This window comes from Esox lucius, chromosome 11, assembly GCF_011004845.1.
Source record: "Esox lucius isolate fEsoLuc1 chromosome 11, fEsoLuc1.pri, whole genome shotgun sequence".
In the NCBI taxonomy this organism is placed as follows: Eukaryota; Metazoa; Chordata; class Actinopteri; order Esociformes; family Esocidae; genus Esox; species Esox lucius.
Window position 1 is genome coordinate 6,494,550 of NC_047579.1, and position 19,878 is coordinate 6,514,427.

Here is a 19,878-nt window from a genome sequence, read left to right on the forward strand (position 1 = left end):
ACACTAAAATAAATTGTTTATTTTAGTATTTTTTGTCCTTCATAACCACAATTTTTAATAGCTCACTATCGATATGAGCTAAAAAAAGTGTTCCTTTACCTTTCCTCTATTATACAATTATCTGTATAACATTTGCTAACTACAATTTTGTTATTAAAACTCAATTACCTGATTTACATGAACTTTTTTTAATAGCTTCCAATCCAGATGACATGGACTTCTAAAACCACTTGCATTTTGTTCACTGATCTTCCTTGTCAAGGGTATGCCCCTTAGTTTTGCCATTTTCGATTTCAGTAAATTTACAGGTATTGATCTTTCTAAACGCCTTTTTAAAAGCTCACTATCCATATGAGTTAGAGATCTAATAACAAATGTGTAGTGTTCCATTACCTCTCTTCTGGTAGATACACATCTTTTTTTCCAAATTATATATCTGCATTTCATTTTAAAATGACATGCATTATTACCACTCTCACATGAACTATTTTGAATAGCTTCCAATCCTGATGACATGCACCCCTAAAACCACTTGCATTTCTTTACTGACCTTCTTTATATATATATATTCCTTGTCAATAGTATGACACTAAGGTCATAATTGACCTTAGGTCACTAATTGGTTAGTTTCTACCCTCACCTGGTTGTTTTGATCTGAACTGGGAACCAATTTAAAGGAATAACCTGCAGACACTCCACCCTCTGAGGAACCAGTTTGACACCGCTGCTTTAGTGTATTCAGGATATACTTGCACTGAAACCAGACATTTATTTAATTTCATCCATTTATTTGCGTAGTTGGAGCCATTGATCACAGTGCCTCTTACTCTGTGGACCTACTTGCAATGGTTATTTTGCTCCAGTGGTTATTGATAGAATTTGTAAAACACAATTATGTTAACATTCCTCACCTACACATTATTTTCCTGTTGCAGCTTTTGTTAATATTTAATTGTCATATTTGACTTAGTAGTTATAAATGTGAAACTCTGCTCTGGCCGTGGGTTCGAGCCTCGGTCATGCCACTGTCGATTGTGGCCGGGGTGTCTGGTAGGGTGGTGCATATTGGGCTGGTGTCACCTTGGGGGAGGTAATTGGTATAGAGGATTTCCTTGTGCCATCGTGTACCAGCAACGTCTCTGGCGGGGCGCATGCCTCTGACCTGACCATCCATATAAGGTCATGTGAGCGTGCGTTTCCTCCAATGTGTTGGCTCATATTGACTTCATGTTTAAGGGAGGGGGTGTAAAGAACCGGCTGATCAGACAGGTTTCAGAGGAAGCCTGTAGCGATCTACGACTCCACTGACTCTGCAGGGACAGTTCTAGTGGTGGCACATGGTTGTACAGTGGGGTTGGGAGAAAGTGTGAAAATTAAAAAAAAATAATAATTATGTGAAACTCATAACATTATTCTTATTATCAAATCAATCAATCAATCAAAATTTATTTATAAAGCGCTTTTTACAACAGCAGTTGTCACAAAGTGCTTTACAGAGACACCCGGCCTTAAACCCCAAGGAGCAAACAACAGTAGTGTTGAATTTCAGTGGCTAGGAAAAACTCCCTAAGAAGGTCGAATTTTAGGAAGAAACCTAGAGAGGACCCAGGCTCAGAGGGGTGACCAGTCCTCTTCTGGCTGTGCCGGGTGAGATATTAAGAGTCCAATTGGAATAATAAATAAATTTCTCTTGGCTAAATCCAGAGTATATTTGATTTTAGACTAGGTCAGAAGTATGACCAGGTGGACAAGGACAGGAACAGCAACGGTCCCCCCAAACCAGGTAATCCGCAGGTGTGGACCAGGACCTCATCTCCTTCTAAAATTTAAAATTGGAGGAAACTGAGAAAAGTTAGTAGTACATCCCTCATGTCCCCCAGCACAATAATATAGCAGCGTAACACCTTGGAAACTGAGACGGGGGGGTCCGGTGACACTGTGGCCCTACCCGGGGGAGGCCCCGGACAGGGCCCAACAGGCAGGAAATCAATCCAACCACATTGCCAGGCATCAACCAAAGGGACACCCACCAACCGCAACCCCCCTGAATGAGGGCCGAGTATTGCTAGTAGCGTACAGCCCAACTGCACAAGTGCGCAATAGAGAGTCAACAACAAGCCATTGACTCTTCCCCCGAAGGGCATTGGAGGGAGGGCATCCCAGTGGCGACGAGAGCCCACCTGGCAAGACAGCAAGGGTGGACAGTATCAAGCCTACTGGTCACCTTCACGCCCCCGGGCCAGGCTACACCTAATTATAAACCGTGCTGTAGAGATGAGTTTTTAGTAGACACTTGAAAGTTTGCACTGAGTTTGCATTTCTAACCTTAATTGGCAGATCATTCCACAGGAGTGGAGCTCTATGAGAAAAGGCCCTGCCGCCAATTGTTTGTTTAGAAATTCTAGGTACAATTAAAAGGCCTGCGTCTTGCGATCTAAGGTTACGTGTAGGTATATATGGCTGGATCATTTCAGCAAGGTAAGTAGGAGCAAGTCCATGTATTGATTTATAGGTTAAGAGTAAAACCTTAAAATCAGCCCTAACCCTAACAGGCAGCCAATGTAAGGACGCCAGGACAGGAGTAATGTGTTCAAATTTTTTAGTTCTAGTTAGGATTCTAGCAGCTGTGTGCAGCACTAATTTAAGTTTATTTATTAATTTGTCTGGATAACCAGAGATAAGAGCATTGCAGTAATCTAATCTAGAAGTAACGAAAGCATGGATTAATTTTTCTGCATCAGTTTTTGATAGGAAGTTTCAAATTTTTCTAATTCTAGTTTCGAAGATGAAAATAAGCAACTCTTGAGACATATTTTATATGTTCTTCAAAGGAGAGGTCAGGGTCAAGGGTAACGCCAAGGTTTTTTACAGTTTTTTGGGATACGACCATGCAGCCGTATGGTTAGCATATTGTTTATTTCTTTATCCTGATATTTGTCCAGTTACAAACTGTACTGCCTTGCAGTAAAAGTGGGTGACAAGGGTGGTTAATGATATTTATTGTTTTGATTTCTAGCCAAAGATTTATGCAGAGGTCTTAAAGGACAGATGGTTGAATCTGAGGACTTTTACTGTGGACACTACAATGTGTTTCAGTTTACCTCTGCAGTGGGCTGACACAGACCCAATCCAGATGTTTCTGGAGGAAAATGAGAATGGACTCTGTGATTGATGTATAGCGTCAAGTTGGAATTGACTGTGAGGCTTTTAATAGCTCACAGTCCAACTGTTTTCAGATGCTACAACTCTTGCAATTTTGTCCTCTCAGTTGAGATAATGGGAGTTGATGGACCCTAGGAACTTTGTCTAATTCTTCTGTAAGAAATGAATCATCAATGTGAACAGAAGAAGTTGGGAAATGTTCTGATGTCAATATCCACCTCCACTATTTGGTCTGTTTAATTCCAAGTTATTGACTGCAGTAGGTATAAATACCTAATTCTCCAATTGCTTTTCTGTTCAATCAATATTGACACTACAGCTACCTTTGGGGGATTCTATTGTTACGTCGCCTGCACATTATCATTTAAAAATGTTTTAAATTGGGAATGGGAGTATACTGTCACAGTTGAAGGAAGGCAGGACACAAGGAGCAGAGGTATAGCAGGGTAACATCCTTTTAATTGTAACAACAAAACAACAAAAGGAAAGTCAAAGCACAACACAACTGGTCCAAACAACATTTCCTTTTCATCTGGATTGGAAGCTATTAAAAATAGTTAATGTGAATTAGGAAGAAGAGTTGTAATAATGCGTGTAATTGTTAAATAAATTCAAGATCATCAATTAGGAAAATATCAGAGGTGTACCTTTTCAGAACAGAGGTAAAGGAACAGAACACGCTTGTTCTTGGATCTATAACTCATATGGATAGTGAGCTATTAAAAAGAGAGGAATTTACAAAGTGAACAAAATGCAAGTGGTTTTATAGGACAACTTCATCTGGATTGGAAGCTAAAACATTTTATAGAAGGATACATTTATATATAATCACGGAAATGTAAAAGGGTATTAAAAACTTATGTATATGGTTTAACAACCAACATTTAGAAATTGTATAGTTTTGTTTAATTACACAAAACGTGTCTGTACCTATGATTTTCCTTCACATGGGCAGGTATTATTAGGTTGACACCAAATAAAATATATATATTTTCTTTTAGCCACATTGAATCAGTGGTATTGCTGGTCCCTAAAACTACTGATGGTCCCTAAACTTCTGAACAGACATTCGACAGCGTTTTGCAACATTTTGTGCTCTGCTAAACGAAATTTGCTAAACGATAAAATCAAAGGGTGTACCTTACTCTATACTCTAAACCAATTGTATTTAGTCCACTGTGGTCTTTGTATGATTTTTCTGGAAGAGGTATTGACGATCAAACTGTGAATATCAAACATAAAAGCAAATTTACCCCGGAACTTGTAATATTTTGTTGAATTGGTCATTGGTGACTAGTAAACAGTATTCTTGGTATTTCGTTTTGTGAGTAATTATTTAGCATAATACATTTGATGACCATTAGATTTACATTTGATGAATTAGCTTCCACAATAAGCCGAATCTCCTATTGAAAAACGTTCAATAGGAACATTTTAAGTTTTTGAATGGTCATGGAAATCTTGTATTTCATTTGTAAGTTCCTTTGAAATTAAACCAGGGCTCTGATCATTCATCTGGGAATATCGCGCATTCATCCATTGACGTCATACATTCAGTGAGGGGTGATTAGCGCCTGGAAGCTATGGGCTGTTGGCAATTAATGACTTAAAACAGGGTAAAATAACTAACAAAAAACAGGTAAATTGTCTCTAAATAGTTTTCCTTATTTTAGTTTAGAATTCTGACAATGGAAACATTTTATATACATGTATATAAAAGTAATGGAAGGAGGTTTTAGCTTTCAGAATGGATGTTTTACTTTAATTACAAACTCAAACGCCAATTTACATAGACATTTGGCCCTCCTGTTGTTAACTATTGTCAGATTTATCCTAATACATTTCAACTGGGATGCTCTAGCATTCTCTTTTATTTAATTTTATAACAGATAATCAAAAAGGTAAAATTGTCGATTTCTCACAACTGTATTGTTCAATAATGTATATTTGTTGTCACTTTCCAAGGAAATGATCATCTGTGATATAACTGAAAAGTATTTTCCCTTTTCTTGGGTCATGTTAAGGAAAGTGAACCTCATGTAGGACACAGGTCTGTTATGATTGTGATTGTTTGTATTTTTCCCCATTGGGATCATATACATGTTTGTTGGAATAAAATATCAGTCATGGATGGCTCTGATTTTGTCTTTATTATAGCAGAGGGAGGACAAACCCAGCCTGCTGCTCTCCTTCCACACTGAGCCCAAACAAGAGTCACTGGATTCTGATTTCGAAACTCAATGGGCATTGGGGGATTCAGAGATGGCATCAGTAAAGCTGGAGGACAAAAGTCAAAAACTGGGGCTGAATGTTATCATTAAAGATGACAAGGAGAAGAATGTGGTTATCATTAATAATGGAGAGGGAGATTTACTCACTCAAGGTAAGAACTGGTTTAATGATGTCATTGTCAATGTGGTAATTTGTTGTTTTTGGCGGACCACATAAACTGAGCTGGCCTCAAAGAGCGAATGTCACTGCCTGACTGACTGACTACCTCTTGTTAAGTAGGGTAGTGGTTAGAGACGCAGACTCCGGATAAACCCATTCCATCTTCGACTCCTCTCACAGTCAAAACACATTATTCCTTAGGGTTTGTTCAGGACAGCTAAAAATCACTGTGTACAACTTTCAGTAGCTACGTTATAGGAAGCATAAATTAAAACAGTTCTGATGGATATAAAAATGTGTTGAGGATAGTCAAACGCTTCACTGGCAACACAATTTTCTCGTCTTTTCAACAAAACGGTTAGTTCTTGTCACCTATACTGTTGTGCAAAGGCCAAAGCCTGTAACTCTATCTTTGGTTGGGAAGTAGTTATTGTCATATTTGGAACATTTAAAGATCTGCTTCATCTTGTGGACAAATATCTTGAATAAGTTTTTTTTTTGTTGAGAAAATAGTGTGTTGTCTTTGCCGTAACTTCCAAAAGCACTAGAGAATCCAAGGCAGAATCCCGTAACATCAGTTACGGTTCTTTTTCTTTGTCTTGCTGCACTTCGAAACGCTTACATTTAGTTAAAATTTTCTGCCTTTGCTTCGCTGTGCACCAGTGAAGTGAAGTTACTGAGTTACGGTGTCATGCCCAGTATTAATATAAGATTAGGCTACAGCATTAATTGATGGAGGATGGATGGATGGATGGATAGATAGACTGGCAGTGTACAAAAATGTGTTCTTAGTTAACAAGTAACTACTTGACAAAGAAAAACACAGGTCACAATTAAATAGATCACCTATATTTTCTTGTAACCTGCTTAAAATGCATTGCAGTGTTAAATCCACAGCATGGCTTTTGAACATTTCTCGCTGGTGTTCAACACGTTAAATTCATAACATGAGTCGTTCTTGAGTGTCCTAATCTGTCATTCATCCAATTCAGTCCAAAACGAGTGTTGTATCCTTTAATATTTGTTGCGTTAGTAAATCTTGCTCTCGATGAAATGGTTGCAAAACGTTATTTCCCCACATGCAAAACAATTTGGTTTGATCAATGTCATCTGTCTACATTTGTCATTGTAATAAACAATATTTTTTTTTATCATTATACAGATTTAATATAGTGATCCGCAACCAAGTGAGCAATCAAATGGAAGTTGACGCCTTATGCCTTGGCATGACCCCTTTTTTATTTTGCAGACAAGGCAAAGGCAGAGTATATTAACTTGTGAATTAGGGTCAAAGGTCAAATTTGGGCTCAAGATTTTTATGTAGATAAATAACTTTTAATAAAACAGAGAATTGACACATTTTCTGTATTCTGCCTATATTTAATATGCCTGGACAACAAATCAACTTGAAAGTCATTTTTCTCAGTTCTACACTCATTGTAGGGCATTGTATTGATAGATATTGTATCATTGTCATTCATGAATGGCTAATTAGCTGTTATAACGGCCAGTGGCGAAAGAGGATATTTTCAGGATAGACAAACTTTGCTGGCTACAACCGTCAGTAGCTACTTTATTGAGTGTGTTAACATTCGAACGCAAGACCTATTGGTTGCAGGTCCGCATCTCTAACCACTACGCTATTTAACAAGAGGTAGTCAGTCAGTGACAGTCAGTCAGTCAGTGACAGTCAGTCAGTCAGTGACAGTCAGTCAGTCAGTGACATATTTTGAGATACTGGATTTTTGATTTCCATGAGCTACAAGCTGTAATCATCAAGATTGAAACAAAAAAGTATTGAAACGTTTCTGTGTAATTATCCTAGAATATATGAAGTTTGAATTACTGAAAAAATGAACTTTTCCCTTCCATGAACTGCCACCTTAACGTGGTGGAGGGGTTTGAGTACCCGAGTGACCCTAGGAGCTATGTTGTCTGGGACTATATGCCCCTGGTAGGGTCTCCCAAGTCAGTCCGTGACAGTCAGGTCGATATTCCTGTATTTGAACATTTTAATGTTTTGAGATACTGGATTTTTGATTTCCATGAGCTGTAAGCTGTAGTCATCAAGATAAAAAAATAAATAAACAAATAATGAAATGTTTCTTGATGTAACTAATCTAGGATATATTAAGTTGTCACTTTTTCATTTGAATTACTGAAAAAAGTAACTTTTCCACAATATTAAAATTTTGAGATGCACCTGTATATGAAATTGATACAATGTAAATATTTTATCTGCAACTATCTTCCTTGAGCACTAACAAAATGACGTTGGAACCACAATGTACAACGACAGGAGTTAGCACAGGTTTCCCAACCCATTGTGCAGGGCCAATCCCATCAGCCCTTGCCTAAAATTCCTACCAAGTGCAGTACTCTCTAGTGGAACTAAACAAATCTGACTTCAGTACATTACACTCCCGTTTGGCTACATAAGTTGAACGTATAAAAACTGAAGTCTTAGTAATGAAAAGTTTAGCTCTTGGACCTCTCTTCGGTATCAGTATCAGTTATCAGGTATCTGTCATCTTCACTAAATGCATGCCTTGTTTTAATGTTTTTGAGGAAATTATTTTCTACAAATTCAATTCTGGAAAAAATGTCACTGTTTCACTCTAATATTGAGTGTTAGCAGAGGAAGTAGAGGGAAATAATATAGTGGACATGTGTACAACTAGGGGTGCATTCAACAAATTGTCCAGGTTTCTCTTGGCCTCCAGACTGTCAGGGACTCTGAGAAAGCATGTCAATGGCAACATTAAACATATCTATTAAACTTTTTTCTTCCATCAAAATATAACATCCTGGTTTCCACTCTAATCAGCAAATATTTTGCATTTCTTTCTCTAATGGTTGTCATGTCTGCAAGCAGGGCTAATCCCAGGTACACTTAAAGGCTGTCAAAGGGTCTCTTTGCCCCAAAATCACGTAACAATTCAAGTGCCCCAACTGCAATGTTAAGGTCTCTATCACTCCGCTGTGGAATAATGCTAGTTGCTAGAATCCTTGATAATACTGTGTCCCAAAATGTGTCTAAATCCCTTTTCATGTCTGTCACAGATGGGATTCCTGAAGTGGAGACACTTGGAGAGAAACAACAGGAAGACTACAATCATAAGAAGTGTCACCACTGTCCCCACTGTGATAAACATTTCTCATTTCAATCACTGTTAAAAAGACACATTAAGATCCATACTGGAGAGAAGCCTTACTCCTGTTCTGACTGTGGGAAGTGTTTTTCTGTATTAGGTGTCCTTAAAGTTCACCAGCGCATACATACTGGTGATAAGCCTTACTCCTGTTCTGACTGTGGGATGTGTTTTATCTCATCAACTATACTTAATGTACATCAGAGAGTGCATACTGGTGAGAAGCCTTACTCCTGTTCTGACTGTGGGAAGAGTTTCTCTCGACTAGGTGGTCTTAAACTTCACCAGCGCGTACATACTGGTGATAAGCCTTACTCCTGTTCTGACTGTGGGAAGTGTTTTTCTCAAATAGGTAACCTTAACCTTCACCAGCGCATACATACTGGTGAGAAGCCTTACTCCTGTTCTGACTGTGGGAAGAGTTTCTCTCGACTAGGTGGTCTTAAACTTCACCAGCGCGTACATACTGGTGATAAGCCTTACTCCTGTTCTGACTGTGGAAAGTGTTTCTCTCATTTAGGTAGTCTTAAACTTCACCAGCGCGTACATACTGGTGATAAGCCTTACTCCTGTTCTGACTGTGGAAAGTGTTTCTCTCATTTAGGTAGTCTTAAACTTCACCAGCGCGTACATACTGGTGATAAACCTTACTCCTGTTTTGACTGTGGGAAGTGTTACTCTCGATTAAATTACCTTAAAGTTCACCAGCTCATGCATAAAGGTAATAAGCCTTACTCTTGTTCTGACTGTGGGAAGGGTTTTATCTCATCATCAGAACTTACTAGCCATCAGAGAGTGCATACTGGTGAGAAGCCTTACTCATGTTCTGACTGTGGAAAGTTTTTCTCTCAATTAGGTAGTCTTAAAGTTCACCAGCGCATACATACTGGTGATAAGCCTCACTCCTGTTCTGACTGTGGAACGTTTTTCTCTCAATTAGGTAGTCTTAAACGTCACCAGCGCATACATACTGGTGATAAGCCTTACTCCTGTTCTGACTGTGGAAAGTGTTTCTCTCATTTATGTACTCTTAAACGTCATCAGCACATACATACTGGTGATAAGCCTTAATCCTGTTCTGGCTGTGGGAAGTGTTTTATCTCATCATCTAAACTTACTAGACATCAGCGAGTGCACACAGGTGAGAAACCTTTGAGAGAAATTAGTATTTGACTTATTAAAATGCAAATCAATGTATAACTTTTTTGACATGCGTTTTGGGGGATTTTTTTCTCTCACTGTTCAAATAAATCTACCATTAAAATTATAGACTGACCATTTCTTTGTCAGTGGGCAAACGTACAAGAGAAGGGGAAGAAAGGGAAAGAGGAACATAATGGGAGTGGAGAGGAAAGGAAACATGGAGGACATGAAAAGTGGAGAGAGGGAGAGGAAGGGAAGAGCAGAAGGGGAGACAAGGACAGGGAGAGAGGAGGAGTGGAGGGGGGAGGAGAGGGAGGCAGGAGAAGAGTAGAATTTGAAACAAAGAAAGGATCAGGGGAGGTGAAGAAGAGAGGAGAGAGGAGAATATAGAGATGGTGAGAGCAGAGGGTGAGTAAGATGGGAGTTGAGTAGAGGAGGAAAAGAGGAGAGGAGCAAGTATAGAGGAGAGGAGCGAGTATAGAGGAGAGGACAAGAGGAGAGGAGCAAGTATAGAGGAGAGGAAAAGAGGAGAGGAGCAAGTATAGAGGAGAGGAAAAGAGGAGGTGTGTGGAAGAGAATAGGTGACAAAGTAAGGAAGAGAAGAGGAAGAGTAAAGGAGACAGGAGAGGGAGGTAGAGAGGAGAAACTGGATCAGAGGGGACAGAGACACCCTGAAACACAGGAGAAGATGTGTGTGTGTTTTCTGTCCATGTTTCTATCAGTTCCTGTTCACCTCCTGTGCTACATGGTTCTCTTTCTTCATGGTTAGTAGCCAAGTTAACAGGAGGAGGTTCACTAAGTTTCTGTTGTTGGACAGTCAACTGTCACATCAATCCAATGGCTTTGGTGGTCTGTTTAGAAAACTAGTTACCGCACCCTAAGTTATATTATCATTGCTGTTTTAAAACACTTTTATTCTGTCAAATCTGGGACACTGTAATTCAGACTGAGGGAGTAACCTGATGATTAAATAGTCAGTATGAAATCTGATATTGTGATTGGACGGATCCCCAACATCAGCTGATACGTCACTGACCAATGGGGTATGTGAGGAGGTGTTCTTATCGGGTTTCACTCATTTATTGACAGTGTTTACTACAGTGTCCAATTGAACATGACCATGATAAGAGTGAAACATCATGTTGTGTTTGACACAGGGACCATCTGACACAGAGACACTAAGGAGTAATCCTCAACATAAAACCCTGGATAAAGGGGCTCAGTGAATGTGGTGTTGAATGTGTACAGGTGGGTCAGTGTGACAGAGGAGACCCTGTAGAAGGACAGAGTGCCGGCTGGCCAGTCCAGATACACTCCTACTCTGTGGGAATCTGAGGAGGTGACAGGTATGTAAGTTGGCTTATTATTGTGCCTTACAATACGGTAACCATCACAGTTTAGACTCCAGGACTTGTCATTGTGTCCAAGACAACAGTCAAGACCCAAACCTCTCCTGTTGATTCCTTTATATGTCACTCCTATATCAGCCCCTCCCCCACCACACTCTACCTCTCAGTAACAGCGTCCAGACAGACCCTCTCTACACAACACCTGTGGCCACTTCTCAAATCTCTCTGGGTGATCAGGATACGGCTGCTCCTCTCTCCTCCATGTCACCTTTCTGTTCTCCTCAGACAGAGAGAGGAGTCTGTTTACTGTGTTTGGGTCCAGTGTGAGATCACATACATCTGATGGATGAGACCAAGACAATATTACACATCATCATCATTCATATTATACACACACATGCATGTTTTATTTCTTTATTATTAAATACTGGATGTTAAGACACTCAGATAAAACACAGAGAAACACACACAAGCTGTATATGTGTTCTGTATAATAAATCACTTACATTTCTTCAGTCCTGATTTCAACTTCCACTCTCCACCATGATCCATACTGTGGAAGAAACAGAGGAGCAGACTGTCATTCAGTGACACACAATCTGTCTAAAACACACACACACCTGCAACACAAACAGACACACATTATACACCATCTTTGCATCACCTCTCTACCTTGTCTACATACCCCAAACCCTAATTTACAAACAACTGGGTGATGATCACTACCTACTGTAGTCTCCTGATGCACCTCCCACTCTCACCGTCCTGCCAGCACAGCAGACACCAGCTTCAGATCCAGACACGATTCTGTCACAACATCAATCCTAGTACCCCTCCCATCCAAACTCCTTAAACTCCTGCCCATTAGCCACCAAACTCCTTGCATTCCATTGAAGCACCACCAACACCGTCCTAAGCCTGCACACTCACCCTCCCTTCACTTCTTGTCCCTTTCAACACCTCATGAATCATTGCCCCGGTAACTTCAGAAATACAAAGAAACTCCCTAGCAGCACGTACCACTAGATCTATTCACCCAGACTTTTTCTTAACCTGCTCACTAACATTCATTACACTACAGATGAACGCCAAGAAGCCAATCCTGTCCACTACCAACGTATCTTTACCCACCAGACATTCATGCTTACACGTCTCTGACAACACTACCTGACACCTCTCTACCATCACTTCTGACACCAACCCCCCACCGTGTTCCTTCTCCCCACTCTCACCTGACCCCACCCACCCACTCTCACCTGACCCCATCCCACCCACCCACTCACCTGACCCCATCCTACACACCCACTCTCACCTGACCCCACCCACTCTCACCTGACCCCATCCCACCCACCCACTCACCTGACCCCATCCTACACACCCACTCTCACCTGACCCCACCCACCAACCCACTCTCACCTGACCCCATCCCACCCACTCTGACTGCATACGTGACCTTGTTCATGACTCTATACCGCTGAGCCTCTGCTGCCTGCACCTGCACCCTACACCCACCAAATGCAGCACTGTGTTCCCCACTGCAGTTACAACACTTCACTTTATCCCCTTCCCCACATTTTCCATTCTCATGTGGACCCCCGCATCTTGCACATCTACACAGCATCCATATTAGGACCATTATCATTCCTCCCCAGAAACTCTGTTCTTCCTCCTCCTCAGTCATCAGTCCTCCCCCGGTCAAACCTCACCCCTCCCTTGGTCAAGAATCCGCTCTCACCTTATCAAACATCACCCGTTTAAGCTTCAGCCCTCCCTTGTCAATCGTCAGTCCTCCCCTGGTCAATCGTCAGTCCTCCCCTGGTCAATCGTCAGTCCTCCCCTGGTCAATCGTCAGTCCTCCCCTGGTCAATCGTCAGTCCTCCCTTGGTCAATCAGCAGTCCTCCCCTGGTCAATCGTCAGTCCTCCCCTGGTCAATCGTCAGTCCTCCCCTGGTCAATCGTCAGTCCTCCCCTGGTCAATCGTCAGTCCTCCCTTGGTCAATCAGCAGTCCTCCCCTGGTCAATCTTCAGCCCTCCCCTAGTCAATCGTCAGTCCTCCCCTGGTCAATCGTCAGCCCTCCCTTGTCAATCGTCAGTCCTCCCCTGGTCAATCGTCAGTCCTCCCCTGGTCAATCATCAGCCCTCCCCTAGTCAATCGTCAGTCCTCCCTTGGTCAATCGTCAGTCCTCCCCTGGTCAAACATCAGCCCTCCCTTTGTCAATCGTCAATCCTACCGTTGTCAATTGTCAGCCCTCCTCCAGTCAAACATCAGCAATCCCCTTAGTAAAGTACAGAAGAGGTGCTAGCTTGTCTAAGGTAAGATCAATTTGAAAAGTATATTTTTGCGCTTCATAATCACCAAATGTCACCTTTATTGAAATACTGTTATGCACTTGCTTAGCTAGATTCATTATTTTCAGTTAAGCTGTTCTGCTAAATAATTGACTACGCCACTGAATCTAGCTAAGCAAAATGTAAACATGTCTGTATGTTTAAAAGGACATTTGCCCTTCTTGAGAGCCCTAGTCATTGCCAGCCCTAAAGAAAGCAAGTCTGCCTTGGGCCATTGTTCTTCAGATCTTATTTTGGCCCTCTGTGAGATTGCTTTGAACGTTCTCAAAGGGCGCATCCCACTCAGCCAGGAACAATTAAAAAAACTAAAGAGGCAAAAGCCAGTCGTCAAGCTATTTGACCATAAAAGGACCAGTATTAAAAAAAAGAGGCGTGCCATACATCAGACGGGCGGTTTCCTCCTACCCCTACTAAGCGTCGCCCTCCCTTTCCTCAGAAGCCTAATCGCCCCCAGGAGTGCAGCTAATGTCTAACAAAATGAATTCAGTGCCTCAACATCAGCTGGATAAACTTAAGCAACAAGGTCCTGAAACTGTTAGACAAACGGCTGAAAGGGATCTGGATACGGATATGAAGGATGTATTGAACATGAAAGGAATGAACCCTTAAGACAAGGCAAAGAAATACTCTCAACTCTTACAAAGGTATTTGTCTTTGTTGAAACAAGATGAAAATAACACGGGACACATGATCCTCTCCCAATCAGAAACGGAGGCTACAGAACCTCTTGTTCCAGAGAGCTTAGAGGATTAAACCATAGATGAGGATGCTGTTATGAGTGACATGCTCCAGCATACTCCAGCGCGTAGCCAGAAATATGTTTATATACATTATGAATTAAATAAAGGGTTCAAAAGGGTTCATTACTTCTTAAATCATCACAATATTGGGATATGACATCTTCATATGAAAGCCCCCTGGCTCTTCGACAAAGACAGAAAATACAATGATAACCACAGGTTGTAGAAAATTCATCCTGTACTTGTTTAGTGCTGTAATATATCTTGAATCAATTTCTGATTAAAAATTGCTTTATAGATATGGGAAAATGAGAAATTCCCAGTGGAAACACGTTGTGATTTTTCTGCCTTCTTCCTCTTCTAAAGTCACAGTGGGCCAGTGTTCCCCAGACATGTACAGTGAGGAAAAACATGATTTGATCCTCTGCTGATTTTGTACTTTTGCCCACTGACAAAGAAATTTCACTGAAATGTCACTGATAGTTTTAATGGTAGGTTTATTTGAACAGTGAGAGACAGAATAACAACAAAACTATCCAGAATAATGCATGTCAAAAATTGTATAAATTGATTGGCATTTTAATGAGTGAAATAAGTATTCGACTCCTCCGCAAAACATGACTTAGTACTTGGTGGAAAAAACCTTTTTGTCAATCACAGAGGTCAGACGTTTCTTTGTAGTTGCCACCAGGTTTGCACACATCTCAGGAGAGATTTTGTCCCAGTCCTCTTTGCAGATCTTCTCCAAGTCATTAAGGTTTCGAGGCTTACGTTTGGCAACTCAAACCTTCAGCTCCCACCACAGATTTTCTATGGGATTAAGTTCTGGAGACTGGCTAGGCCACTCCAGGACCTTAATGTGCTTCATCTTCAGCCACTCCTTCATTGCCTTGGCCGTGTGTTTTGGCTCATTGCCATGCTGGAATACCCATCCACGACCAATTTTCAATGCCCTGGGAGAGGGAATGAGGTTCTCACCCAAGATTTGACGGTACATGGCCGTTTTGGTCTCATCTGCCCGCAACACTTTCACCCAGTTCTCCTCTGAATCATTCAGATGTTCACTGGCAACCTTCAGACGGGCCTGTACATGTGCTTTCTTGAGCAGGAGGACCTCGCAGGCGCTGCAGGATTTCTCTTTGGACAGCTTCTTGGTCTTGGTCATGGTGGAGAGTTTGGAATCTGTGATGGTAATACCATTGATCAGAACATTTAAAGGAGTCAGTACAGAGACAAAATGCTCTTGGCACATTTAAAAGTGTATTTGTAAATAGGGAGACGTGTCAAACGCTTACAGAATAATCATCTGAGGAGTCTCTAAAGCATTTGGAAATACATTAGATACTTATAGAGGATTGGGTGGGGATAAGAATCTGCATGGTCATACCATAAAAACAACACATGTTCCTTATCCATCCTACCCCCTGTAGTGTATCTTCCTCTATCCCGTCCTAAAACCCATTGTTCTGCATCTACACCCATCCTGCCAAAGATTTACATTTCCTCAGCACCTCATACTCCCTTTACCACAACACAACCCATATTATTTTGCTTATCTAAACATGGGGACTCAATACTTTAATCAATAAGAATACATCAGTTCAAGAAATCTCCCTGACAAATCTGATTTACTGAATGCTTCTGTGGACAGGTTCTTTTTATACAGGAAACACATTGGCCCTCATTTATCAAAAGTGCGTACACCAAATGTCCAGCGTACACCTAGCGTACACCCAAAACCACGGTGACTTTGCGATTTATCAATATAGACGTTGGCGTATGGCACTCTCAAATCCTACGCCAGCTCAGGAGGTGGTGTACGCACGTTTTGAGTTAGTGCGGAAATGCGCAGGAAAAAAATCCTAACGCACTGTCAAACTAAAAGATATGATATATTATGACCCATTGTAAAACAAACAACATAATAATTACAAACTTCAGTGTTTATTTTTGTGCAACATGGACTTCAATGTTTAATTTGTGTGACTTTACCAAAGCATTTGTTTTATATGTATTCCTTCAGATGCGAGCCTGTGCGCTTTACATGACGTTTCAGGGTTAGGCCCGGCAGTTGCGCACGGACTGGGTTCAGTAATAAAAGGCTTTTAATGACCAAAATATAATTCAGACTGACAAAATAATAAAAATGACATTCTTCTTTTAAATAATAATAAGAATATAAATAATAACGACATTCTTCTTCTTCGTATAACAGTAAACGTCACTAATAATAAATATCAAAATAATAAGACGAATATTACAAATTGTCATGCAATTATTAATGTGAATGAATGGTACTCCACATCACATAATCTTTTTTTCCGCTTTTTAAACTGCCAAATAAAACACTTTTAATTATTTCTACCTCCCTGGTGATCGTCTCAATCTCCACGTCAGAAAAGTATCTCTTTTTTGCCGTCTTCCGTGTGTCCATGGCGTAAAATGAGGGCGTGGGGGAAGCGGAGACTTGAATATATAGGGGTGTGTTATTCTAATGACGATCGTTTTCAGCCGCGGCATTTATCAAGGGAAGGTATTGCGTACACCTGGATTCTAAAGGTATGCACATCTTCATAAATCAGACGGTGAGAGGAGTGTAAGCAAAATCTTACGCCAACATATACGCCCGTTTCTACGCAAGAATGATAAATGAGGGCCATTGAGATTAGGAGCACTCCCTTTAAGAGTGTGCTCCTAATCTCAGCTTGTTACCTGTATAAAAGACACCTGGGAGCCAGAAATCTCTTTGATTGAGAGGGGATCAAATACTTATTTCACTCATTAAAATGCAAATCAATTTATAACATTTTTGACATGGAGTTTTCTGGATTTTTTTGTGGTTATTCTATCTCTCACTGTTCAAATTAACCATACCATTAAAATTATAAACTGATCATTTCTTTGTCAGTGGGCAAATGTACAAAATCAGAGGGGGATCAAATAAATGTTTCCCTCGCTGCATGGATCCCCTTTCTAGCTTGAAATATTAAGAGCCTGCACTCGCCATAGCACCATGTTGACAGTCAGTGGTTAATTGCATTCTCTCTCCTTGCCTCAGGAAAACCCATTGGAGATTAGATGTGGCTTGTTTAGGGGCTTTAGGCAATGTGTTTGTAAAGGAATTTTGCTGATATTACAGGTGCTAGTCATAAAATTAGGATATCATCAAAAAGTTGATTTATTTCAGTAATTCCATTCAAAAAGTGAAACTTGTATATTATATTTATTCATTACACACAGACAAATGTATGCAGATGATACGGTTATTTATTTTCATACCAAGACCAAACAACAGGCTGCAACTAAATTAAACAAAGTACTGGTGCATGTCTCTACCTGGCTAAAAATGTCAGATCTACATCTTAACATTACCAAAACAGTCTGTATGTTATTTTCTAAGAGGTCCACAAGTGTACAACAAGTTGGTGTTTTTATAGAAGGAGAAGAAATCATGGTAGTGTCCAATTTTAAATACCTTGGTATTATTCTAGACTCAAATTTAACTTTTAAAAAGCATGTTAAAAAAGTGGCTAATACCATCAGATATAATATGGCTAACTTCAGACACATTAGGCCATATTTAACAACAGAGGCAGCCAAACTATTAATGCATGCCATGATTTTTTCACACATATCATACTGTTTCACAAGCTGGTCCCAAGCAAACATCACAACTCTTAAACAAATAGAAACTCTTTATAAGCAAACTTTAAAAATATTAGATCGAAAACCTATCAGTCATCACCATTGCAATATTATTACTAAATACAACTTATTCAATTTTAACAGTTTTTTTACATTATCTAGAAGCCTGCCTCATTTTTAAAATGTTCCACTGGGTGAATTTGTACAACAGAAGAACAGCAGTGGTAGGGCAACTAGGGCAGCTACCAGGGGAGACTGTGTTGTACAGTATAGGCGAAGTAAGTTTAGCCAAACAGTCTTCTCCGTACCGGCCTCAAATTATTGGAACTGTCTCCCTACTGAACTCAGAGAGATCCCCAGCTACCTATCGTTTAAATTTAAAAACATTAAAATTGCACTCATCAATAGTAGGTACTGCCCATCTTTGTATTCTACTTATTATTAGCTAGCTAGTTTCTTAATTTGTCTGGTGTTTTTCATGTATTTTATTTGTGTATCATGATGTTGTGTTGACCTGCCAAGGGACTACAGATGAAAAATAGCTTCTAAGCTAACTCTGGCGCATTTACATTTAAATAAAAAAATATAAAATAAAAAATATCATGTAAAGGCAAGCAGTCGGTTCATCAGGAGCTGTCTGATGGCTGCGGCATCCGCCTGAGCGTAAACATATTTTTCACTGGTGAAATCCAAAACCTAGAAAAGGTTGAAATTGTAAGTCATGTTAGCCTGGCTTCAGAAAGGCAATAAAAGAATGTGTGTGCCAGAGCCAGACGCGTCTCAAATGTAATGATATGCAAATGAAAGAGAGTAGCGGCACCTTTTTCCCCCCACTTCAAGCATTGATTAAGACCAATACAAAAAAAATATTTGTAGAAATGTTGGCAAACTGAAACGTATGAACATGAAATGTATGAGCATGTACAGCACTCAATACTTTGTTGGGGCTCCTTTTGCCTGAATTACTGCAGCAATGCGGTGTGGCATGCAGTCGATCAGTCTGTGGCACTGCTCAGGTGTTAAGAGAGCCCAGGTTGCTCTGATAGTGGCCTTCAGCTCTTCTGCATTATTGGGTCTGGCGTATCGCATCTTCCTCTTTACAATACCCCATAGATTTTCTATAGGGTTAAGGTCAGGAGAGTTTGCTGGCCAATTAAGAACAGGGATACTGATGGGAAATTGGCATGAGAAACTTAACACAACACAGATGTGCTGACTAACTCTGAAAGAAGGACCATAGACAGGACGTGTTGCCTGTTACTGATGGGCCCCACACATCCTGTCCATACATTCTGTCCATTCCTCCTGCTAGGAGTTGCCCATGTGACTGACATAGGCTATATGGATAGGTCCATTGACCATAGGTTGGAACATACCATACAAGGGTCTGTTGTAGGATAAACCTTTCTTATTGGAGGGTATTGGAATGTGTAATGGTTGGTTATGACCACTGGCCACCTCCTATGTATTCTGGCATAAAGACAGTGTTGCCTCTGTAATTATGGAGAGAGAAATGAGAAATGGAAGGACAACATCATAGACTCATGCTGAATAAAGATGGCTCTCCCCTGACTTCTGGTTGCATTTATTTTGTTCATGGATCAAACTTGGACAGAATCTAACAGCATGGTGCCGTGAGCTGGACAGATGGATTTGCACTCTGAATGGTGAGTCAAACCACTCTAAAAGAACAAGTCAGTTAAATCAGCATGAGTATCCAGATGAACACATCTGGAACAATAAAAAGACCTAGAAATTTTGGTTTTTAGGCAATGGAAACCTGTGGTGAGGACACGCAAGACTTACGTTGACACTGAAAGATGTGTTCTTAGTCTTAGTCCAGAGATACCACAGAAGAAGATAAATCTTCGTTAAGTCATCTATAAGTCCTTGCTAAATCTTCCTTGTTGTGATGGGAAGTACTTACTGGACTGAGTAGTAAGTGAC

At 40.4% G+C, this 19,878-nt stretch overlaps 1 protein-coding gene across 2 annotated transcripts in view; it reads left to right on the forward strand.

Annotated features, from left to right (window-relative positions):
- Nucleotides 1-19,878, forward strand: part of LOC114840343 (gastrula zinc finger protein XlCGF28.1-like) — a 61,430-nt gene that overhangs the window by 3,620 nt on the left and 37,932 nt on the right. Inside the window, exons 2-3 of one of the 2 annotated variants that reach the window (XM_034295476.1) lie at nucleotides 5,320-5,545; nucleotides 8,617-9,921. In XM_034295476.1, the coding sequence (XP_034151367.1) occupies nucleotides 5,320-5,545; nucleotides 8,617-9,776 (1,386 nt within the window). In that variant the 3' untranslated portion in view covers nucleotides 9,777-9,921. Of the gene's footprint in view, nucleotides 1-5,319; nucleotides 5,546-8,616; nucleotides 9,922-19,878 lie in introns of those variants that run through there. The other variant, XM_034295475.1, reaches the window with a different exon arrangement.